Source organism: Gopherus evgoodei, chromosome 2 (assembly GCF_007399415.2).
Source record: "Gopherus evgoodei ecotype Sinaloan lineage chromosome 2, rGopEvg1_v1.p, whole genome shotgun sequence".
Classification (NCBI taxonomy): domain Eukaryota; kingdom Metazoa; phylum Chordata; order Testudines; family Testudinidae; genus Gopherus; species Gopherus evgoodei.
This window is the reverse complement of record NC_044323.1, coordinates 157229352-157254034: the sequence shown is the minus strand read 5'-3', so window position 1 is coordinate 157254034 and position 24683 is coordinate 157229352. Positions and strand designations below refer to the sequence as shown.

At 42.1% G+C, this 24683-nt stretch overlaps 1 protein-coding gene across 3 annotated transcripts; it reads right to left on the bottom strand.

Annotated features, from left to right (window-relative positions):
* Window positions 1-2851: 2851 nt before the first annotated feature.
* ENTPD4 (ectonucleoside triphosphate diphosphohydrolase 4) lies at window positions 2852-23247 on the bottom strand. Of its 3 annotated transcripts, none has more exons than XM_030552045.1 (14): window positions 23125-23247; window positions 20295-20406; window positions 19679-19801; window positions 17560-17754; window positions 15807-16012; window positions 13574-13724; window positions 13381-13484; window positions 11933-11992; window positions 9741-9895; window positions 7790-7956; window positions 6008-6332; window positions 5413-5498; window positions 4400-4561; window positions 2852-4019 (listed from the first exon to the last, which is right to left on the bottom strand). In XM_030552045.1, exons 3-14 carry the CDS (start codon window positions 19684-19686, stop codon window positions 3791-3793), a joined length of 1848 nt encoding a protein of 615 aa, XP_030407905.1. In that variant the 5' UTR covers window positions 19687-19801; window positions 20295-20406; window positions 23125-23247; the 3' UTR covers window positions 2852-3790. The 3 variants fall into 3 exon arrangements, with proteins under 3 accessions (XP_030407905.1, XP_030407906.1, XP_030407907.1); XM_030552046.1 differs by having other exon boundaries at window positions 20295-20379; XM_030552047.1 differs by lacking the exons at window positions 20295-20406; window positions 23125-23247 and having other exon boundaries at window positions 9765-9895; window positions 19679-19791.
* Window positions 23248-24683: the final 1436 nt, after the last annotated feature.

The window sequence follows — 24683 nt, the reverse complement described above, 5'->3', positions numbered from 1 at the left end:
AAAAGTAAGTGCTGAGGATAAAAACCAGATGGTTAAATCCTCACAGAAGAGCACTGTTTAAAGGGAAACATACTTAGGCCCTGAAACACTCCCTTCCACCTTTTTGTTGCTGTTTTTAGAAGTGAAAGTCACCCCTTGAGTTTTATATTTTTGCATGCTGAATTTCGCAAGACACTCTATATCTTCCAGTAAATGATCCTTGGCATACCCCATACCAGTCAGACTGCAAACTTCCTCCCCACTTCACCACTAACCTCAACCCACATCCGGAGGGAGCCCTTTACCTAAGCATGCTTTTGTGCTCACTCAGTTCTCGGCATCTCAGCAGGAAGTCCAAGCTCTGCCATAATCATTCGGGTAATCGTCCTGATAACCATTATCAGGTCAATGAGTGCAATGAGTTTGTACTAGCATTCCAGACATCAGAAGCAAGTGATTAAGCCACTTGCTGCTATGGAGGGATATTATCTTACGTATTCATTTAGCTAGCAATCAGAAAAATACCACAATTGAAAGCACATTTCTACTTCAGGTGGTGAAATGCAGAGTTTCATGTCATGTACTACTCCATTTTTTTAAAGCTATCTGTTCTTACTCAAAGGTTCAGTTTAAGCCTTCATTACAATTCCATTTCAAAGTGGCAATCATCCATCCAACTATGGTGGTAGTTTTTAAACCAACCCTCCCAGCAATCAAAATACAGCTATGCCTGCACAATCAGAGGCATGGCGACAACATTACCATCTACAACAGATACTGGTAAAACTAGACTTGCACTGTAAAGCATGGATTTCAAAAGTTAAATCAAGGTCAGCACTGACAAGTCGAACACAAAATCCCCAGAACAGAATGGTCAAGCTCTTTTAATCTAGGGTGACCAGATGTCCCGATTTTATAGGGACAGTCCTGATTTTTGGGTCATTTTCTTATATAGGCTCCTATTACCCCCCCAGCCCCGTCCCAATTTTTCACGTTTGCTCTCTGGTCACTTAATCTGTGCTTGGGCCTCTCTCAGGCTGAAATTTGAGAGGAATTACAAACCATAAATCATATTAATAGAATAAAGGACAGAAGAGACCATTACAATCATCTAGTCGGACCTCCTCCAAAACACAGGTCTATCAAGCCCCTATCTTGTGGTTGAGCAAGAGCACATCTTTTAGAAAGACAGGCAACTTCTGCCTCTTTGTGTACACTTGAATTACCTGGAACCCTCCTGTACCCTGATGCTATATAGCAGGAAGCATTATTTGGCCTGAGAGGAATAAACAGGATGGTCATCAAGCTAAGATCTGGGCTACGACTCAGGAGCTATGGGTTTTAGTCTCTGCTCTGCTCCAGACTTCCTTTCCAACCACAGGTAAATCATTAGTCTCTGTGTTTCAGATTTCCATCTGTGAAATGGGGATAATTCCTCCCTGCCTCATAGGAGGTGTGTGATAATAAAGCTATTAATAAATATGAAGTGCTCAGTCAGATACCATGTCTGTGCTACGTGGATAATCTACAATATACAAAAAGGCACAATTCCTTGGGCTAGAGATATGAGAAACTCTTTTTGTGAATTTAAGTGCCAGAAAGATTTTTGCATGAGGATTTAGCCTAACTTCTCCTTAAATCATTCCCCCATCTCCTTTCAACTCCTTGTAAGTTGTACAGCTCAAAATCTGTGTTTAAGTCTGGAAACAAGGGTAAAATGCTACTAACAAGCTGGGCTTTTTACATATAAAGAAAACTTGTTATTGAAATGGTATTAATTTTAGAAGGTAAAATCTCCTCAATAACACTTACAGTGATCAGTTATAAAGCTTGAGTCCCAATTCTGGAACTGTTCACTCATGCAAGTAGACCCACTGGAGAAAGCAGAACTACACTTGTAAAAGTTTATAGGATCGGGCCCATAACATACAGAAGCAGCCAGTCCCACACTCATTGCAACCATTAATCAATTCCTTTTCCAAAGTAGCAGCATGCTTTAGGTCAGCACACACAAAATAGCTCTGGAAATTTAGCAGAACATTCAGATTGCATCAGGTCAGCGTGGTCTTTGAGAAGCCTTTTGCTGTAGATCTGATCTATGTTCTAAAAACTGATTGAAACATTATGCTTACTATGCAAGCTGCTGCTTTTCTGGAGTAGCCAGTGTTTTAAATGCAGCACACATTGTAGTAGTTAGCTACACAGTGATGTCCTAGTCAGATCTGAAGCGTAAAATACTTCGCATCTCTGTAGCTCTAAGATATGGGGGGCTATAAGAGCTCTACTGACATTAATTATGCCTCACAACAGCCTCTGAAGATAGATATTTGATCTATTTGGAAATTCCTATCAAACAGCAAGCTGTGTTTACAAGATTGAACAGTGGCCATGATACAGGCATAAGACAGATCCATCCCCAATAATTTTTCCTCCTCACTGATTGGGGAAACTCTTCATTCACCAATGAAGTGCAGCAACTTCTGGGATGGAGCTTAACCCCTTGAACAGCATATACAATCATGCCACAACAATTTAAAACAGGAAGTGAAAACATACGAAGTGTTTAGATAGGCAGAACATAATTGCCAGAACTTGGTCAGAGAACAAACCTAGAATGATCTGAAACTTAACAAAAACCAAAAAGAAAAAACCACCCACAGATCTGTTTGCTCTTAGTTTAAAAAAAAAGGGGGGGGGGAGGGGTTAGCTCTCTTGAAAAGTTATGATGGGGGGAAGATTGCAATATTGAGATTTGCATAAAGTTTCATAAACACATTTATACTCACCATGGCAGGTGATTTATAACAGGCATGTTAGAAGCGAGAGCAGGCATGGTTTTATATAGGATAAAAAAGTTTTCATCAACGAGAGGTTCATATAAATGCCACTTTTAATCATGAACAAGTTTGCTTTCAAGTAAAACTAATATTGTTTTAAATAAAATATAAATTAACAGGTAAGTTATACCAGGAAAGAACAAAAACAAAAAGACAATGTGCACGTGTCTGTTCCACTACGACTAACTGAAGTCTGTGCATTTTTTCCAGTCCTTTCAAGCTTATGAGAATTTCAGGGACATCTCTGGACCATCACGAAATGAAGGATTAAAAAGAAATCACTTTTGCCATAATAACTATGCTTCTGAGACATCAGGGCGAAACCTGTAATGACTAAACGAAGCAATGATTTTAGTTGTGTTTTGCATAAACACAGCAGTAGCCACATAGATGTTTCTCTTCCATTGCAGTATTTCAACACTTAAGATGTCAGCTTTTCACATTTTATCAGGTATGGTTTTTACTGCTTCTAAAAAAATCCCGCACTTCCTTTTTCTTGATTTATGAAGTTGAGCGTTTAGAAGTTGAGTGATATCAACCATGGACTTGAAAAAAAAATGCATAGCTATATCCACTCATCCTAGTAAGTGATATTTCACAATTTTACTGAAGGAAGAGAAATCAATCAATCAATCATTCTGTTACCATAAGCTGCCTCCATTTATTCATTTACTGGCATCAAGTGTTGACTTCTCCTCCTCTTTAACATGAAAGTGCATCTACATTTTTTAATTAATTAAAAAAACCATTTTTGGCAGATATTCTCTAGTCCACTTGGCGTAGTCTCACCTCAATTTCCCATAATCTAAGTTGTTTCCAAACCTCTTGCTGAGTTCAATACTGCTAGGAGAGGTTTCCTCATATGATTCTTTTGGGAGGGGAGGACAGACAAAAAAAGGAGAAACCCTGAGGTAAAAAAAAAAAATGGCTTGTACTTTAAAATGTCTAATAAGGAGGCTCTTTATCCTAGTATTTCATAAGGCTCCTGGAATCTTCTGTGGTGGGAGGCCTTCCTCAATCCAGAGAGAAGCGGATGAGCCATTGCGCAGCATTCTCCGGTGAATCCGTCTCAGCCTCAGCAGATACAGCACAATGGACAGCAGCACAATCAGAAAACAGACGAAGAACAAGTAGTGATTGTAAACAAAGGAGAAGCCCCTCCAGTGGGAGTGATTGCCTCTGAAGTTCTCTTGCTGGATGTCTCTGAGAAACAAAGGGGGAAACACGTACAAAATAGGAAACAGGACTTCAATCCTTCAGCGAGGCAAAAAAATGGCCTTTTGATCATCTTACCACAAAAACTGATAGTACATACAGTAAACACGCCACAGCAAATATTACTGTAGCTGAGCTATCTGAAGACAAGAGGTATCTAGCTGACTTGCTGGCATTTGTGTTTATCCACAGAGATATTTACTAGACATGCTTTGGTTTAAAATAAGCACCCAGGCCCTACCTACAAGTGTTTTGTATGCTAAACTTGAAGCACTGTTTCCTCTGCTCCTGTTTGCAACCTGCTTTCATATCAAGCCACCCCTTCCATCCAAGCCTTGCACCTAACCATTTGCAAAAACAAGCAGTACCTTAAAGGTAAAAATCGTGTTCGGTAAAGAATGGCTCCCAATGTCCATTGCACTTCCTTATCATAAACCTGCAGAGCAGTTTTTAAATTGCTGTAGTTGATGGGAAAAGAGAAACCACTGTGGAACACTTCATACATCCAGGCAGACTTAAAACACTGATACCTACAGAACAAGCAGAAAAGGCTGGTCATTTGATTTTTCATTTTTTATACTACTTATACAGTGCCATCGGGTCACACAGTACTTATATACACCAAATTCAGATCCCTGCTTTGAGGGGTTTAGAGTCAACTGTTAAGACAAGAATATAGACAGCCCCAGGCCCAATGGTCTTGTACATTAAGACAGGTACAGAGAAGACCTAGCGTATACATAGGTGACAAAGGGTTAACCGATCTCTTATTATTTAAGCCCACTCTTCTCCACCGATCCAATAGTGATGTGGGTTAGCTGTTCTGGACCTCACGGGAAATGGGAGTTGGGTTGCCCCCTCTCCCCCACCCCCTTTTATGAAGGGATGGCACCAAGGATGAGACTGAAAAGCAAAATGGAAGCCATGATTCCTAGTCACCTGCTCCAATCACGATACTGCACCGCAAGATAACACCGGTCCTGCCAACCAGTGACATACCGAGATACCGCTGATTCCATTAAAAGTTTTATAAAACAATAAAAATGCATTGCAAGATTGTTCCCTATAGAGTTGCATTACTGTGTCGCTAAAGAGCGATACTGGTTTATGATCAATCTTTCTTACAGCAGATGCAATTCTTAAGCTTCACTCAACCTGATCACAATGGGTCCCTTCTGGCCTGGGAATCTATAAAATTCACATTCAGATTTCCAATGCTTTTTTAAAATGAGACCCACCTTGCCTCTCTAATATCCCGGGACTGACACAGCTACACCTACACCATATATAACAATATTTTAAAATAAGGCATTTGGGCAGGACACTTCTCTTCTGGCAACTCTGCATGAATGATTTCTGCTGTACAAACATGAATACTCACTTCAATCTATGAAGATCAGCATGTGATGCATAAAGACCATGGTCAAAACGTTCCTGCAGGACAGACCACTTAGTGGCACAATAATCCTTAACGAAATAAACAAAAAAAAGGCTCTGTTTACATATTGAATTAAGCAAAATATACTATGCCAATGGATAAGCAGCTTTATAAATCATTAAATGTAATTTAAAAATAAAAGTCAAAGGAAGGCTGGCAAAAAGTTAGTGGGTCACAGTTGGTTTGTGTTCTGGTCCCTTTTTACATGATTTTAAGGGCATATGCTGCGTGACAGATAAAAACGAAAGAGACTGTAGTTACTTTTTAAAGTATAAGACTTCTGCCTGATTTTTCTACAGCCCTTCTGGAGTTCAGCTCTCAAATTCTGGGATGGAACTTGCTCACCTTAGAATCCCTCTATTATTATGTAGTAGTGAATCGTTCTCATGAGAAAACCCTAATGAGGCCAGACAATGAGCTACCGTCAGTTACATACGTAAAAGAGTTTTGATTCCAAAGGAAAAGCTTCATTGCCCCCGTTTCATAAGTCGACGCTGTTTTGGATCACTGAGAAGATTATACCTCAAGAATGCTTTACCTTTGCAGCTTTAATAAATTTAGCAGCATTGTAGTCTCCCCCCATACGCAATACATCTTCGGTACAGTAGAAGAACTCAGAGAAGCCATAAAACTCGCTGTTCTGGAAGTGCACTGCAGGCTGATAGATGCCATTTAAAGACGTCTGGGTTTCATTGGTCTTATTCATGAGAGGCTGAATAATTTCACGACACAGATTAAAATCTCCAGTCCCTAGCACATACAGTGTCTGTCCATTCTGTCGGATTTCATCCTCAACCTCCAGAGGCAGGCAAGGGTCCAGGTACGGAGACTCAGAAGTCATACCAGTCTGTTTACCCAGAAGTCTGTTACAAGATTAAGCACAGTTGAAACAACCACTGTATGCTCAAAATCCTATTTTGGACAAAGATGTATCATCAAAACAGACAGAATGAACACCAACTCATTCTGACTTGAGCAAATTTTGGCACTTACTTTTACATTCAGAATACATCAAGTCAGGCACACTATGCTAAATCTACCAGAGTTACAAGCCATTTGGCCTGGAGACAGAACAAAAATCCAAGCACTGCAGATTTTTTGTTAAGGTTTTACACTAACTTCATGAAGTGCATCTAAAAAATGTCATGGTGCAGAGCAGGCTTTATTCACAATCCTGAAGCTACCAGAAATAATAGCTGCATCTCTACTCCAGTTACAGCTTGGCTAGCAGATGCAAAAGTATTTAATTAGCATAATTAAAGAAACATTTAATAAAAACAGTAACTGGAAGTTGGCACCAAAAAAAAAGGATAGGTACCGCTAAAATGGCTTCTAAGGCCCAGTCTACAATGCCCCGCATTTTGGATCAAGGAGGTGTCAACAGCAAGGTGCTGTACTGCAACTCCTCCCTGTGGACACTGCGCACATTAACTAAAATAAGCAAAGTTAATAACTTAGTGCAATTTGATAACTTAATTGGTTAAAAGCATCCTGACTGGTTAATAATTAAGTCACACAGTGTTTTAATATCATGGGCTGCAAAGAGCCACAGGAGACACATTAAAGAGCTACTTGTGGCTCGCAAGCTTCAGTCTGAGTATTACCTGCTCAGGATTGAGGCAGTGTGGGATCTGGAGGAGATTTCTGTTTTGAGGGTGAGTCAGAATTTTCCCCCAGCCCCAAAAAAGAAAACAATTCTTCTATTTATCCAGTCAGACATCTGGCACCTGCAGTTAACTATACGGCTAGAACAGACTGGTTGGCTCAGTGAAGTGTGAGCACCTCACATGGGCTAATTCAAATAAATTCAAAATGCTCCCAGATCCTCCTGTGGCTGACGGAATAATTCCTCCTCCAGCAATCTCAATGGTAATTTACACCACTTGTATAAAAACTGACTGTTTCCAAGAATGGAGCTTCCAAATAATTTGCTAGAATGGTAGGTCCTGGGAACACCCAACACTTTGGATCACCAAAGCAGGCATAGGTGGTTCTCCCAGTCCACTCTTTCTTCCCTGGAGCTGGACAGTCCCAAAGCGCTGACAGTAAAGCCATGCAGCAGCATTAAAGCACTTGAGTCCTGTTTAGCTAGCCATTCTCTGAACATCATACATCTGTAATTTGTGGGGACACAAACCTATTTCAGTCCATCAAGGTTCCAGTGTAGTCAAGTTAGGGAATGAGTAGTAATAGTATTTAAAGAGGGACAGGATACTGCTCAGCAATTTTAGATGCGTCCATTTGGGGATCTACATTTTGCTTGGATTTTCAGGACAGTTTAAGCATTTATGATATGAAAATCAGCCACACAGCAAATTACCTGTTTCTAAACATTGTGTTGGTAAATATACTGTCCTCGTATCTCTGCCGTGCTGCATTCCCACCAAAACCAAGGAACGTCGCTACGTACACTCTGTACACGTGCTTGGTCTGATGAGCATCACAGCCCAAATTGAACTCTGCAAGCAAGTTTTTCGCTACTTCTTCCTGCAGGCACCCAAGTGACAGGAGATTAGAGAGACTTTTGAAATACAAAGCAAAGCTAGTCACTACAAGCCTGTGACCACCAGAGGTCTACAGGCACTGAAGTGTCATTTCAGATCAGATTCTCACAGCTTCTCAGAGACTCTACATTCAGCCACTCTCACTCAGATCTCCTCAGACATGTCCCAGTATTGCTTGTCAAAATTTCTGAAGAACTACAGAGAAAACACCAGTTCGAAAGACACTTTGGGCTGGTTCTCCACTACGAGGAGATTGAAGCTGCTGCAATTGATGTAGCAGGGATTGATCTAGCGCGTCTAGTGAAGACCCACTAAATCAATGGCAGAGCGCTCTCCAGTCGACTCCAGCTCTCTGAGAAGGGTAAGGGAAGTCAACCAGAGAGTGTCTCCCATTGACTCAGCGCAGTGAAGGCACCCTGACAAGTCAACCTAAGCTATGTCAACTCCAGCTATATTATTCACATAGCTGGAGTAGTGTAACTTAAGTTGACTTACCCCAGTAGTGAAGAGAAGCCCTTCATGCAGAAGGTGCCAAGAGAATCAGCGTAATGGTGCACGGGGGTTCCAGCATCTGCAGTAGCAGGCTCAAATATCACAGGCATTTTCTTGGTACACATTCAAGAGGGTAGAGGGAGGACCACGGTATCACAAAAACTCTTTAGATCCAACATCTGACCACAAGTTCAGATAGTATAAAACTATACGCTAGTAAACAATTCTTTACAACTCCTTGTACTATCAAATTCGTCTTTAGTTCAGAGGAAATTTTTTTTTTTTTAAATAGCACAAATTGTCAGGTTCCTCTCCCTGTTTAATTTTTGAAACTCTTATACTTTAAGTGCCTTGTCAAAGACTTGTAATAAAACAAGGAGCTCAGATGGTATGTACTTCAAAGATTAAGATGATCCCCCACTAACAATGGTATTGAATTCCAAGTTTTTAAAGAAGTCTCCTATCAGATTTCCACTCCTGTATCCTCTTCCTATATATGGGCATATCCCATAGATGTGTGTAGGGAGAGGGGGAAGTATATTGTAGTAGATCTTTTGAGTTAAGAGGAGAATTCTGCCCTCTATCTGAAGAGGCAGTGCTTGCTAATACAATAGTTCAGACGAGGAAAAATTCAATTTCACAGACTGCTTAAATAAAAATTGTTTAATTTTAACAATGTATTGTAGGTCTAAGCCTGTTTCTCTTATATAGTCTCTCCTCTGGCAAATTTCCCAGGAAGTCAGTGAGAGTATGCCTTATTCAAGACTTCAGGATTTGCCATAAAAATCAATACATACTTTTGAGATTAAAATATGTCATATTGTTTCATTTGAAATTTAGAAGCAAGTTAGTTCTCATATTTTCCACAGTACATACACTGTGTCGGGAACATAACACATTTTGTTTAATACAGTGACCTGTTACTTTGATCAATTTCTCATGTTCTAGCTTATCAAGGGAAATTACATGACAGATAAATACAGCTTCCTTGTCATGCGGGAACTACACAAAACTTTTAGCATGAAAACTCTTAAGTACAAGTCTGCTTAGAAAAATCCAATTAAGTGAAATACTTGTACGAATGAACGTTCCACCATGCTTTATCAACTTTTTTTTCAAATGAACAAAACACAAATGAATTGCTTAGCTGATGAGGGACTCGTGGTCACATCTTCTCTTGCCTGGTTTTGGAATGTGATGTAATGAAACAAAAACCAATGATATGTGTTAAATACAGGGGGGGAAAAAATGAAGGAAAATTGTACAGATAATAACCTGCTGTGAAGAGGCAAAGCTTACAGTTTTTGGGACTTCATATGCTATCTGGGTCGACACGCCGCCCATGTCAAGAATACCCACTGTCCTCTTACGAATGATGGCTTCCTTGTTCTCACTGGTAGGGATATGTACCTCCACTACTGCATCATCCTCTGGAACACAAAATGAATATCTGGCACTACTGAGAAATACATTTGGGATGGGATCTTAAGCAGTATCAAACTCAAAGAGAAAGAGCACCTTCCACTGAACTGCTGTGTTGCTAATGACAAACTTTAATACTGAACATGAATCACTAGACCAGAGGTCGGCAACCTATGGCACGCATGCCAAAGACGGCACGTGAGCCAATTTTTAATGGCACGCTGCTGCCTGCCGGAGTCCCGAGGAAATACAGTCAGTGAGGGGCAGAGCCCGTGCCCCGTCGAGAGTAGCTGCCTCAACGGCCTGCCCATGGGCTCCCACGTCCCCTTACCCGGCAAGGAGACCTGCCCGGGGGCGTGGAGGGGCCCGCTCACCTGGGATGCCTTGGTATAGCTGGCCATGGCGGATTGGCGGTGCGCTGGAGCAGCGGGTTCACTGCGGGACCTGGTCCCAACTCCCGGCGGCAGAACGCAGGGATGGTGGAGGTGGGAGAGGCCAGGGGCGGCAGCAGCGCTGGCTGCTGAGCGTCCCCAGGAGGAGGCAGCTGGCCGAGCCAGGGACTGGTACTTCTGTTCGTGAGCTGGGAGGAGCAGAGAGCCCTGCAGCCTGGCGGCACTGAGCGTGTAGCAGGTGCGGGCAAGTGGGAATCCATGGTGGCCAGAGAGCCCTGGGGCGAGGACCTCGCATACCGCAGGGTCATGCGCCGCCCGGAGCGGCTCCTCCAGACACAGCCAGAGGAGACTCTCTCGCCGGGGGGTGCTAGTTGCGCTCATGCAGTGTGCCATGGGGCCCCCGAGTGGGTGAGCCGGTTGGGGGCTGCAGGAATGGGGTGGGGGGCTCTGCTCAACACCCCCCCCCCCACGCACACCCAGTCCTCTGCCCTGAGCCTGTATCCACCTCACACACACTCAGCCCTCTGCTTGACTCCTTTCACCACCACCTCCCCCACGATCCCAGCCCTGACTCTGGCACCCCCACACATATCCAGCCCCTCCCCTGCCCTGACACCTGCACCCCCCTCATATGCCCCCAGCCCTCTGCCCTGACTCTTGCACCCCCCTAACATACCCAGGTCCCCCACCCCCCATGCACGCCCCACATCCCGACTCTTGCACCCACCACATCCCCATCCTGAGCACCAAATGGGAGCTCTTGCACACACACACCCACATTTCCACCTGCACCCCTCACACCAGATGGGAGCTGCCCAGGTAAGTGCCCCACACCCAAACCTTCTACTCCAACCCTGAGCCCTCTCCTTCATTTTAGCTCCTTGCCAGACTCTTCACCCCCAGCCCTCAGCTCAGTGCAGAGAGAGGAAGAGAATGGGCCAGAACCAGGGAGAAGGTAGGTTCCCACAGTATGTGGGCAGGGCTAGGACCCCAGACTGGCAGCGGGCTGAGCGGGTCCGACAGCCAGGATCCCGGCTGGCAGGAGCCGGTAGATGGAAACCCTGAGCAGCAGTGGGCTGAGCAGTGGTCTGGGGTCCCAGCCACTGGCCCCGCATGGCCCACTGCCTGTCTGGGGTTCCGGCTGCTGGACCCTTGCCAGCAAGGGTCCTGGCCACAGGCCCCGCTCAGCCCGCTGCTGGCCCAAGTGAACAGAACCCCAGACCAGCAGCAGCCTGAGCGGGCCAACGGCATAAGATCAACAATTTAATTTTAAAAGAAGCTTCTTAAACGTTTTGAAAACCTTGTTTATTTTACAATACAATAGTTTAATTACACAATATATAGACTTATAAAGAGAGACCTTCTAAAAAACATTAAATCTTATTACTGGCACGCGAAACCTTAAATTAAAGTGAATAAATGAAGACTCGGCACACCACTTCTGAAAGGTTGACAACCCCTGCACTAGACTAGTCACGTGAAATTTAGATACTGCTCTTCGCACAACGTGTGACTGATGTGGTACAATATGCATACTGGAGTTATTTGAAGACACTCATTAAAAAATAATTATCTGGCACTTTACCAGCCCCCAGGCCCCATGTGTTGAAAATATAAAGGAAGTTCCTTCTAAAATATAATTAATATACTTGCCATCATCAATATGTTCAAATCGTCCCAAAACAAAATTGATGCCAATCCACGCATATACTCCTAGAAGCATTTAAAAAAAGAGTTTGTAAAAATGTCAGGTCATCTGGCAGCTTTTTAAAAAACTATTACAGTTTAGTCTCCCTCAATTATCTTTATACTCATTTCATTTGTTAACAATTTGAAGCATTCCTTCAAAATTCAACAGTTTTTGTCACCTAAAATATTCAAACAATTCTCAAAATCCTAGCTCATTAGTTTAATCATTCAGTAATTCAGTCATTCTTTAAGGCAAATTAAATAAAAAAATTCAGAATAAAACGGGAAGATATTGTCAACTGTAAGTAAGGCAACGTTTTAGTCACGGGTATTTTTAGTAAAAGTCACGAACAGGTCACAGACAGTAAACACAAATTCATTGCTCGTGACCTGTCCGTGACTATACTACATACCTGACTAAAACTTGGGAGGGTTTGGGGGGATGTTGGCTCAGGGGGACATCTCAGGGGGGCGCTGCGGGTGCTGTAAGTGCCAGGGGGAGTGGCAGGGGTGGCAGGAGGCTCCCTACTTCGTTCCTGAGCTCCGCTTGCTGCCTCTGCTCTGGCTCAAGCCCCAGTTCTGTAGCTCCCATTGGCTGGGAACTGCGGCCAATGGGAGCTGTGGGGGCAGTGCCTGCCGGCAGAGGCAGCACATAGAGCTAGGAGCTGAGGGAGAGGAGTTCCTGTAGTCCTTCCGGGAGCCCACCCTAGGTAAGCACCACCCTGCACCCCAATCTCCCCTAAGCCCCTCTCCCCACAAACTCCTGCTGCTGGGGGGTGACACTGCCCCAGCAGCAGCTGGTGCAACTGGCCCAGGGACTGCCTGAGCTGCTCAGGGAGCCCCTGGGTCAGGCACACCAGCAGCTGTTGCAGAAGTCACAGGAAGTCAAGGAATCTGTTACAAACATGCAGCCTTATCTATAAGCCAGTAATAGCCAACTATACTTTCTCTACAGTGAGCTTGTATGTTTCTAAAAAGAGTACTTTTTTCATACAATCATAGAAATACAGGGCTGGAAGGGACTTTGTGAGGTCATCTAGTACAGCCCCCTGCACTGACGCAGAACCAAGAAAACCTACATCATCCCTAGGTAATCCACAACCTTCCTTGGAATCCTATTATATCAGACTTTGGCTGATGTCAGAAGTAAGAGAAAATGGACAAATATGCCTGACAGCTAAATAAGGAGACATTTGTTATTTCTCCTGATTTTAGATGACATTTTACATAAATTATTGGGGCATTTTTTGCTTTTGAACAGAATGCAGAACAGTTGCTGTTGAGACATAAGATGTCTTAACTTACCAAGCATTTTGGCAAAGAAAGCAGCCAGAAATAACAAGAACTTAACAAAACGGGACTGGAACGAAACAAATATTTTAAAACTGTTTTCTTATACAGCATTAACTTACCTTCCTGTTTCCCTGAAATAACTTCTGCATGAGAGTCCGAAAACAGAAAATCAAAATGTACAGGAATATCAGTGAGCAGATCTTCTAGTATTGCCTTCTGCTGGCTGCAAAATTACCAACATTTTGAACAATGGTTAAACTACTCAGAACACTAGGATCTTTAAACAGTGGAAGAAATAAGGTACCTATTCACCTCTCAGGCAGGATTCTCATCCCTGCAGTACAGAGGATATAGAGAGGAGTTTCTTTGTGTTTTGCACGGGGCACGTGTTCTGCAGCATAGTTCAGAAGTGGAGAAATATAATCGCTGACTCTTTCAGGAGAGCTAGCAAACTCTGAAATGCCTGGAGAAACACACAGATGAATGACAAAGTGCCAAGTGTAAGGTAAAAGCTTCTTTCACACAAAGCATCAAACTTGCTTTTAAAAAAACAAACTCACAGGCTTTGAAGTTTTTTTTGTTTTTTTTTTTTTAATACATAAGTCAGCTATTTGCAAATGCTAACCAGTTTTGTCAGAAAAGGGCTCACAATCAGTTAGTGTGTATAACGGAATTACTTAAAAACTAAAAAAAAAAAAAATGATTTGCTCTACTAATAATTTTCCAGCTAACAGTCAATGCAAGCCACAAACCAAATACAAAATACTACTCAAGTATCTATGCTATATAAACACCCTCATAAGAATTGATGGTAATTTCTTTTTAGCTGGAGCAATACAAGAGAGTGACTTCTAAAGTTCTGAAATGCAGTTTACCTCACCCTTCTCCCATTTCAAGTTGTTTCAGTTCATTTTTAAAGTTAAGATTAGTATAACTCTTAAGTGTTCCGCCCAATCCTCACTGTGATCATAACAGTGCTAGCTATGCTATCACCAACATTTCCATGGTCAGCATACACAGGGATATTTTCACACAATGGCATGAGAACTATGCAACAGGAAGACATGGATTGGACTTCAAAAGGAGATTGCTTAAACTCTTATTTTAAAGAGTTCCCAAACAGTCAGTTTTTAATTATTCAAATACATTGTTCCAGTGACAGTTACCCAATTGTCTACTTTCAAATTTTAGACAGATTCCATTTATCAATTAAAATAACTTTGCATTTCACCTACGACATTACAGCATTTTGCAAACAGTAAACCTTATAAACCCTGAGAGAGAAGTATTTCCCACTCTGAAAAACGGAGGTAACTTCTGTACAGAAGTTAAATGACTTAAGGTCACCTAGTGAGTAAACTGCAGAGGTGAGAAGATAACTCAGGTCTGACTCCAATACTAACCAATAGCCACAATCTATTCTTCAGCTCATTATTGCTTTTATGAATTTGTCTCTGAAACATTTAAGAAAAACCAACCCACTACTTGTTTACCAAAATAACAGAAACAAAACCGATTACAACTGAGCAGAACTGGTTATTTAACTGATAACTCAACCTGTAATGCTTATAGGTACCTCCTACCTCCACATTGGCAGCATTGTAACCGTAAAGCTGAATAAAGCACCTTTCAAACCAAACACAGATGAAGTCGATGGAGAGCTACAATAATGCAGTTGTCCATTTCATGGTCTTTGGGAAGCTACTGCAATCCAGCCATTAATATATGTATGTAATATATGTAAAATTTTATATGTAGCAATTTTAAATAATCTGTGGCAAAAACTTCTTTATTGATATGCCTAAATATGAAGTATATATTACTCCTTAATTTACAACTGCATCTAAGAGATTTTAAAACAGGGGTTCTCAAACTGTGGGTTGGGACCCCTCAGGAGGTCATGAGGTTATTACATTGGGGGGGGGGTTGTGAGCTGTCAAGCTCCACCCAAAATCCTGCTTTGCCTCCAGCATTTATAATGGTGTTAAATATATTAAAAAAGTGTTTTTAATTTATAAGGGAAGGGGTCGCACTCAGAGGCTTACTATGTGAAAGGGGTCACCAGTAAGTTTGAGAGCCACTGTTTTGAAAGATGTACATAGGTTGGTTGGTTGTATTTAAACTGACCATTTAGGCAGCAGGAAACGGTTTTTGATTTTGAAGTTAAAACCCCTATTTTCTCAGGCAAACCTAGCGTGATTATTTTTATGATTGGAGACAGGAACAAGCTCCATTATGACAATATTTCAAAAAGCTTAATTTTCAGATGGTTTTTGAATTAAGATCCAATTTCATGAAACTGCAACGCTGTTCTATTTACTACTCTGAGGCCCTTATAAAAGGATGTTTAGTAAATACACCTAATTATTCAATTATGCCTAGAAACCAGTTGTAACTACTGGACTCCAAAAATCAAAAAAAGAAAAGAAGTCAGCTGTCTTCTGAAAAATGAAACCTTGGGTTTTTAATGTAAATCTTGAATATTGTTTTGGGTTAGATAGTTAGCTGTTTAGAAAAAATTACTGAACATTAGGGGTTTTCATACCTGGTTTAATTTTCATAACCACTGGTTTTCTGGTTTTGTCCCTCATTTGTTTGATGTCCAACAGATCATGCGGGTTGCCATTGTGTCTTGGCCAACAATATACAAAGATCCTAGACCCACTGCTGCCACAGTCTACCACGATGCCATAGTTCAGATTGGGATTGCTGGTATCTGTAGCTTCAGTGTCAGTCACTCGAGCAAGGTATCTAGAAGCAAAAGTAGCTGAAGTCTACTGGGAATACGGTTTTGCTTACATATTTGTATTACAAATGTGATTTGATACACCAGACAAAAAAATATCAACCACTTTTGCCTTCTACTAAAGGACCTCACAATTTTTTTATACACATTAAGACAAGCAACACATTGTGGGATTTGTAAGCATTATCTTCATCTTACATAGGGATAACATGAAGCACAGAAAAGAGAAAGGTCTGCCCAAAATCATCCAATTGCTGGTGGCAGAGCTGGAAGTGGAAGCCAGGAATTTCTGACTTCCAGTCAGAAATGTTACCTGCCACACAACACTTCTCCTTCCACTTTTTATATGTGGGGATAAGAACAAATCCAACATGCTAAATTATTGGAAAGTTTAATAGTTAATAAACTAAAAGCAATTTTAAGTGAGGAGAGGTACATTAAAGAGAAACACAAGTGAAAATATTTAAAAATATAACTATGCACATATAGACATTCACATACAGCTGATTCCCCTTATTAGCAATCTCTCTGTTGCCAGCAATGAATTGCTATTATCTGAAGGTTGTCAATAAACAAAAGACAGATGTGCAGAGCTGCAACTATGGGAGGAAGCACTGCAACATGCATGATATGTCTCATCGCAGCCCTGCATATCTGCCTATGGTTGGGAGAGGAAACTGTGGACAGGAAAGCAACAGGGAGGGTTGTAAGGCTGCAGTCAGGGAAGGCATGTCCAAGTGCTTCCTTCCTTTGCTGCATCCCTGCAACCTTTCCTGAAGCTGGGGCTTGGTACATCCCTGCACTTTCTTCCTGGCTGCTGTCCTGCAAGCCAATGAAGGAAGCACTGGGACATGCCGAGCCTAGGTTCTGGTATCAGGGCAGGGCACAGCCTGGAGAGGACAGACAGGTACCATGCAGGCTCAGGCCCACAGCGCTCCCACTCCCTGTGGAAAGCCCCTGCAGCTTCCCTTTCCAGCTGCAGGCAAGTTTTTGAGACTGCAGCCAGGCACGGCATATGAAAAAATTATCAATAAGTCGCATGCCTGTTACCAATATCTAAATCCCATTAACATTACAGGCAGTGGGACAAGACCAGTTCCTGGCAAAACACTGCTATTACCTGGAAGTTAATATCCTGATTGTTATTAAGTGACATCCATTGTATATGTAAGAGATATATAAACATATACAATTGTCCAACAAGCTCAAGGTAAGAGTACTAAAAGGATATAGTGTATAAAAAGTTCAGATCGCACTTATAAGCTTGTTTAGAAGTTTACATCTTTGCCTTCAAGGTGTTTACAAAAAACAACAAATGTGAAATTACCCCAAGAGTGATATACAAGGTTTGGAGAGAGGAAAGATTATTCCAAGACTGATTTCAATTAGCAACATTTTACATAAAATGCTTTCAGTCAATTTATTTTTCCATGTGGCTTTGTACACACCAGGAGATCCAATCACTACCCACTGGTTCAACTGTTTGAAGTGATCAACCTGGAACTCCTGAGTTATGTTCATTTCCTGTCCTGAACATTATATTAGTCCTCACCTGTGAAACTTTTTATCCCTGTACGAACGCCCATATTTATTCCGGATGACAAGGGAATAATAAAGCAAGGAGATGGCAGCAGCAAGTATTCCAATGACAATAATTTGTCGCAAAGTGGTGTTCAGTATACGAGGACACCCCACTGGGGAGATGCTGAAGTGCCAGGAAGCAGGAAACAAACAGGAGATGCTGATTCTGTAATTTATAAAGGAGAAAGACTGCTTGAAATGCATCCTAACAGCAGGGCGCTAAGCCTTCCCAAAACTGGTTAAGAATTTGAACAAATACTTAAATGAACTTCCAACTTTAAAGGTACACACAAAGGACCTGCTCCTGTTCCTAATAAATTACACTAAACTCAGTGGGATCAAGATTACACCTTGAATGCTCAAAGCTAAAAGTAGTATCACCAGTTTAACAGCCAACAAACACCTTTCTGTTGGAGCATGCATCCTTCAATTTCAGTCAAACAGATCTTTTTTTCCCCCCATCTTTAACTACCAAAATCTTAACGTCTCATAGGCCTCCAGCTCAGGTTTTGCTTATGTTTCAATGACATCCAGTGTTAACAGAGGTGAACAATAATTGCCTTTGTAAAATGCAAACCCAAATACTTCAGCACTATGATAGTACATGAGACTTAGGTAATGAAACTGAGTAATAAATAAACAGCCTTACTTCCCCGTACAAACAGAGCAAAAATGAAAAACCCAAAAAAGACAGACAGTAAGTACTGACTTATCACATCAGATTACTTTTTGTATTAGCCACACACGTAAGGAAATGGAAACATTTTTCTCCTCTCAGATTTTCACAATTAGGCAAGCGTTTGACACATGCAGCATTCTAATCCACTACACAAACTTTGCAGTTCTTCAGTTCTGCTTCAGAAGCCACGCATAACAAGTTTTAAAAGCTGCACAAGAAAAGCTTCTTTCATAAAGCTCATGAGCACAAACATATCAGAATGAGTTTTGAGTATAAAACTGTAAAAACCTTTTTTTTGATAAGAACAGCCCTACTGGGTCACACCAAAGATCCATCTAGCTCAGTGTCCTGTCTTCCGACAATGGCCAATGCCAGGTGCCCCAGAGGGAATGAACAGAACAGATAATCATCAAGTGATCCATCCCATTGCCTATTCCCTGCTTCTGGCAAACAGAGGTTAGGGACACCATCCCTGCCCGTTCTGGCTAATAGCCATTGATGGATCTATCCTCCATGAGCTTATTTAGTTCTTTTTTGAACTCTGCTATGGTCCTGGCCTTCACAACAGCCTCTGGCAAGGAGCTCCACAGGTTGCCTATGCGTTGTGTGAAAAAATACCTCCTTTTGTTTGTTTTAAACCTGCTGCCTATTAATTTCATTTGGTGACTCCTAGTTCTTGTGTTACGAGGAGGAGTAAATAGCACTTCCTTATTTACTTTCTCCAGACCAGTCATGATTTTATAGACTGCTATCATATCTCCCCTTCGTCTTTTTTCCAAGCCAAAAAGTCCCAGTCTAATTAATCTCTCCTGATACGACAGCCGTTGACCCCAATCATTTTTGTTGCCCTTTTCTGAACCTTTTCCAGTTCCAATATAGCTTTTTTTGAGATGGGGCAACCACATCTGCACGCAGTATTCAAGATGTGAGTGTATCATGGATTTCTATAAAGGCAATATGATATAGCCTAATTTGCATTTTAATTGAGCTATATTAAATGCCACTGTAATTACTTTCCTTTAATACCATTGTTTCATGGAACTCAAACTGTTGGGCTCTGGAAGATGGTGTTACAGTGCAAGTGCTTTAGAATTCTAACATCTCTATTCTGCATTTATTCTTAGCTTTGCATAATCATGTTCAGCAGAAATGTGATCCAAGACTCATCATTTTTCATTTTCAGAAGAGTTTCCAAATAATTAACCAATTAATCCTCAACATCTCTGTGAGGTAGGTGGTATTGTCCCCACTACAGAATATGGGAAAAAAGAGGTTGAGTGGATGCCCAGGTTGAGAGGCACTCAAACCTCAGAGCTGGGATTGGAGTTCAAGATTACTAGGGTTGCAATCCTATATTCATCATACTGAAACTCTATCTGTTTGATATTGAGGATTAGTTTAAGAGTCTCACCTTCCCATGTTGGGATATGCTGATCAGGGTGGCCAGGCAAATTAGCTTGTGTTCTAGTATCATCCAGACATCCCAGATTTATAAGGCACATGGATCCTCCCCAGAGCCATTGTTCTTCTATTCCTGTATAACACAGATTTTAGTTATGTTAAAAAGTGATATCGTCACCAAGGCCTCAATCCTGTAATTCCTGAGCCCGAATGAAGTCAAACATGTATTAAGATTAGTTTTATGTACTCCCTGCAGCATATCTGGTAAACTCCTCAGAATGAGGTTCTCTATCTTTAGCTCTAGTAAATCACCAACAGGGATGCCAGCCCCCCAAATACAAATAATTCCAACTGTACTCTTCTTGGGGATTTTTTTTTTTTAATTTTCAACATTTCAAACAAAAAAGCAATAAATCCAGACTACATTTTATTAATATTCTTACTTAAATGATTTCTTTCCAATTAATCCCAAAGCACTTTACAAACATAGACCCCCAATACTGCAACAGGATCTGCAGTCGGTTGATGGGATCCCATATGGATGCATGAGTATACCCACACAAATCACACTGTGAGATTGAAGCCCTAAATATATACTGTATGAATTATATGTATGGATCACTTACCCCTGAAATGCAACCACCAATGAGATGGAACAACAGCTGTAACAGTGCACAGCAACACCATATAAAAAGCTCAGGATGGATGATGCTGAAGAAAAAGTAAATCAAGTTTGAACTGCAGGGAGAATTTAAAGACAAAATCTGAATAATTAAATTGGAGTTTGACCGACACCAGCATTAACACTTTTCAACAGAGAAAACCTACCAGTTTACAAAAATTTCTGATGTGTTATTTTTAATAATAGTGGATAAAAATCACATAACTGAAGGAAAGAAAAAAAGACACCTTTTTCAGTTTACTTTCCTATTTGACAGCATCTTTCATATAGTTAATTTCATATCTGTGTAGGCTTCAAACAATAACAATGGAAAGAAACATTAAAATCATGTAAATGTAATTCTGAAACCACAAATTGCCAGGGAAACTATCAGGCATATGTAATACCGGACTACTTCTGACTTCTTTTGCTTTATATTTTTTAAGCTTGTCTAGGTTTCATATTAGCAATATTCCTTTATTAAATAATTAAAAAGTTACTATTTCAAAATCATTTTGGATGTACGATTCTTATTTATGGTCACACATGCTCACTTTTACCTGAACCATCATCTCAGTCAATGACTATGTAAATCCAGATTACAAGTTAAAAAAAGCACTGGAGTTTCTGTATCAGAAATAAAAATGATTAGGGGGCTGGAGCACATGACTTGTGAGGAGAGGCTGAGGGAACTGGGATTATTTAATCTGCAGAAAAGAAGAATGAGGGGGGATTCGATAGCTGCTTTCAACTACCTGAAAGGGGGTTCCAAAGAGGATGGATCTAGGTTCTCAGTGGTAGTAGATGACAGAACAAGGAGTAATGGTCTCAAGTTGCAGTGGAGGAGGTTTAGGTTGGATATTAGGAAACACTATCTCACTAGGAGGGTGGTGAAGCATTGGAATGGGTTACCTAGGGAGGTAGTGGAATCTCCTTTCTTAGAGGTTTTTAAGGTCAGGCTTGACAAGGCCCTTGCTGGGATGACTGAGGATTGGTCCTGCTTTGAGCAGGGGGTTGGACTAAATGACCTCCTGAGGTCCCTTCCAACCTTGATATTCTAGTAAGGAACAACTATTTTTGAAAGAAGTTGTGAGGCCTGGATTGATAGATGCATTTTCAGCTCAAAAATCCAAACAACAAATGCAACAACCACCATCACTGCCTTGAATGTTTTTTTTCAAAATCTCATTTACAAAATGACACACCAGCCAGCCTTAATTATTCTATCAGATATGCTATAAAACAAAGATGCTACAAGACATTTTGAGAGTTAGGTTAGCGCAACAGGCAATCCTGTTAGTGCTGCAGTCAGTAAAACAGTGTCCTTTAGTTTGGAAAAGAGAAGACAGAGGGGACATAGCAGCAGTTTTCAGGTATCTAAAAGGGTGACATGAGGAGGTGGGAGAAAACTTGTTCATCTTAGCCTCTAAGAATAGAACAAGAAGCAATGGGCTTAAACTGCAGCAAGGGAGGTTTAGGTTGGACATTAGGAGAAAGTTCCTAACTGTCGCGGTGGTTGAACATTGGAATAAACTGCCTAGGGAGGTTGTGGAATCTCCATCTCTGGAGATATTTAAGAGTAGGTTAGATAAATGTCTATCAGGGATGGTCTAGACAGTATTTGGTCCTGCCATGAGGGTAGGGGACTGGACTCTCGAGGTCTCTTCCAGTCCTAGAGTCTATGAATCTATGAATACTGTGGAAGCCTGGAATGATCAATATTTCAAGGTCTGCATGGCCTTTAGCAATGGGAGGCAGATAAGCGTTACTGACCCAGATGACAGAATTTAAATTCTGTATTCATAGTGGGTTTTTTGTTTGGTTTCCCCTTTGAAGGAAAGTAACATGGTGCAAACCTATAGTGCAATGCAGTATATGGTTTGATTAGTAAGGTAAGGACAGTAGCTCAGGAACATTACTATTGCTTAGGGCAAGTTTACACTACCACATTACTTTGGAGTTGCTACCCCAATGCAGCTGCACCTCTGTAGCACATCTGGTGAAAACATGCTATGCTGACAGGAAAATGCTCTCCCGTCAGCATAATGATTCCACCTCCACAAGAGTGTCCTTTTCACCTCCCAGTGAGGGAAGTTACACTGACTTCCCCCGTAGTGTTGACCAGCCCAAAATAAATAGGATAATAGTGCCAAGCTCTTATATAGGCCTTTCCAACATTTTCACAAGCAACAATTATAACCTTCACTCACTCCATCACAGAGAGGGGAAGTAACTGGCCCCAGGTTGGTCACAAAGTGAGCTGCAGAGCAGAATCAGGGCAGACCCCAGCAGGCTTAGCTCTCAGTGCCCCCCCTCCACAATTCCCTAAACCTCACTCCCCTCCTAAACTCAGGATGAGAACCCTCGAGACCAGACTTTTAGTTCCCGCCTGCTATAACCCCCTTATCCCATCCTAGAACCGGGAAAAAAAACCAGGAGCCCCAGCCCCCTCCCTCAAAGTATAGAACCCAGGAGTCCGGCCTCCCAGTGTCGTCCCCCCACCTTCTAGAACCAGAAACAGAACCCAGGAGTCCCCAGCCTAGGGATGGAACCCAGGAATCCGGCTTCCCAGTCTCCCTCCTCCCCGCCCCACCCTAGAACCGAGAATAGAACCCAGGAGTCCCAAGCCGGGGATGGAAGGAACCCAGGCGTCCGGCCCCCGCTCTAGCCATCGGACCCCAGCCCAGCCCGACGCTCAGGTGAGGGAGGAGAACCGAGACAAATCCTCCCTCCCCCCCGCTCCAGCCTCCTCCCCGGGGGCCCGCCCAACCCCGCAGCCCCGACGCTGTTCGTACCTGCTGGTCTCGCTCCGGCTTGGCTCGGCCCCGGCGCCACCGCGGCGCATAGCGACACCTCAACCATTCCCACTTCCGGGTCCCGCACGCCGGACGTGACGCAGGCACGCCGATCTTCTCTCGGTCAGCCCAAAAACTAAGGGAAAGGGAGCGAGGGCAATGGGCTGGGCTAAAGGTTGGTTTGCGTGGACTGGGGGCGTGGCTAAAGGCTGGGGCGGGGCTGAGATGGGGCTAGGTTAGGGCAACAAGGCATGATGGGAGTCTAGCTAAGGCAAAGCATCATGGGAGTCTGGCTAGTGCCAGACATGATGGGAGCCTGGCTAGGAGTGGGCTGGGGACATGGCTAGGGTCAGGTACAGTGGAAGTTTAGTTATGGCAGGGCAGCTGCTGTGTAAGGGATCCAGGCAAATAATTAAGTGGATATTTAACTGTCCCGGCCTCACGTGGGGTTCATGCTGGGCCAGCTGGGGCTGTTCATTGACCTCTCCAATGTAGATTTATTTAGCTTTCTAGAGTATTGAATTATTGCAGATTTCCATCATAATTAAAATTAAAAATTAACCCAGCCCCCTTTTAAATGCAATGTTTATTTTGCTGCACTAATAATAGAGGTTCTTCCAGCTGCATGTGCATTAACTGACCATGACTGTATTTATAGCTGAAATTTTTGGCACTACTTATAAATGTTCTACATACTTAGGAATCAGTCCTATAACTTCACACCTAGGACACTGCACACCTACAGTACTGGTAACCCCAAATGTTTAAAAATCATCATTGGCGGGACCCAAAAATATCAGGAGATTGGTTTTAAAATCATGAGATTTTTAAAAAATGGGCTTCTTTTTATTTACCTTCTGGATTCTGGTACTTGGATCATATTTTCAAGCTTTTCTGTACAACCATAGGGGCTAGAAATGTAATGGTGTTTTTAAATGAAAACTGAGATTTTCACATAATCTTCAGGAATTGGGACTTTAAGAAAAAACATCAAATATCACACAAGACTCCTCAAATGTTGCAGGCAGGTGGCACTACACTTATAAAAACATTGCACACTTAGGGCCCTGATCCTGCAGCCATCACGCTGAGGACTGTGCACTTTGAAGAACACTGCAGGTAAAATCCTGGTCCCATTGAAGTCAGTGAGGGTTTTGCTATTGACATTAGTAGGGCCAGGATTTCATCCTGCACGCTTTGGGCCTGAGCCTACAAAAACTTCCACATCAGAGTTTTTTTTGTGGCGATGTATTTGCAGGTTTCAGCTCACACTTTTGAATGCTTTGGCTATTGATTGTTTTAGTTTTGCATGTTGACTGACAGACTGGAGCACCTTTCAGTCACAAATCTACATGCGATCTTAACAAAGACATTGTCCTCACAAATGCACTTTACTCACAGCGCTGTACAGCTGCAAGTGTAGCCATACCCTTAGTCTTTATGAACACTTGGTATTAGTCTTTATCTGCAAATCCACCTTTGGATAAAAACATTAAACAATTTCATATGCAACAGACATACATGGAAATGTCAGTGGATGCAGCTCTGTTGTATTCTAC

Excerpts from the sequence above, each read along its gene's own strand:
- ENTPD4 (XM_030552045.1), bottom strand. Across the intron at positions 13,725-15,806 it reads GGTTATGAAAATTAAACCAG|GCATTTCAGAGTTTGCTAGC; the intron begins GTATGAAAACCC and ends GTGTTTCTCCAG. Across the intron at positions 9,896-11,932 it reads ATTTGAACATATTGATGATG|AGGATGATGCAGTAGTGGAG; the intron begins GCAAGTATATTA and ends TTTGTGTTCCAG.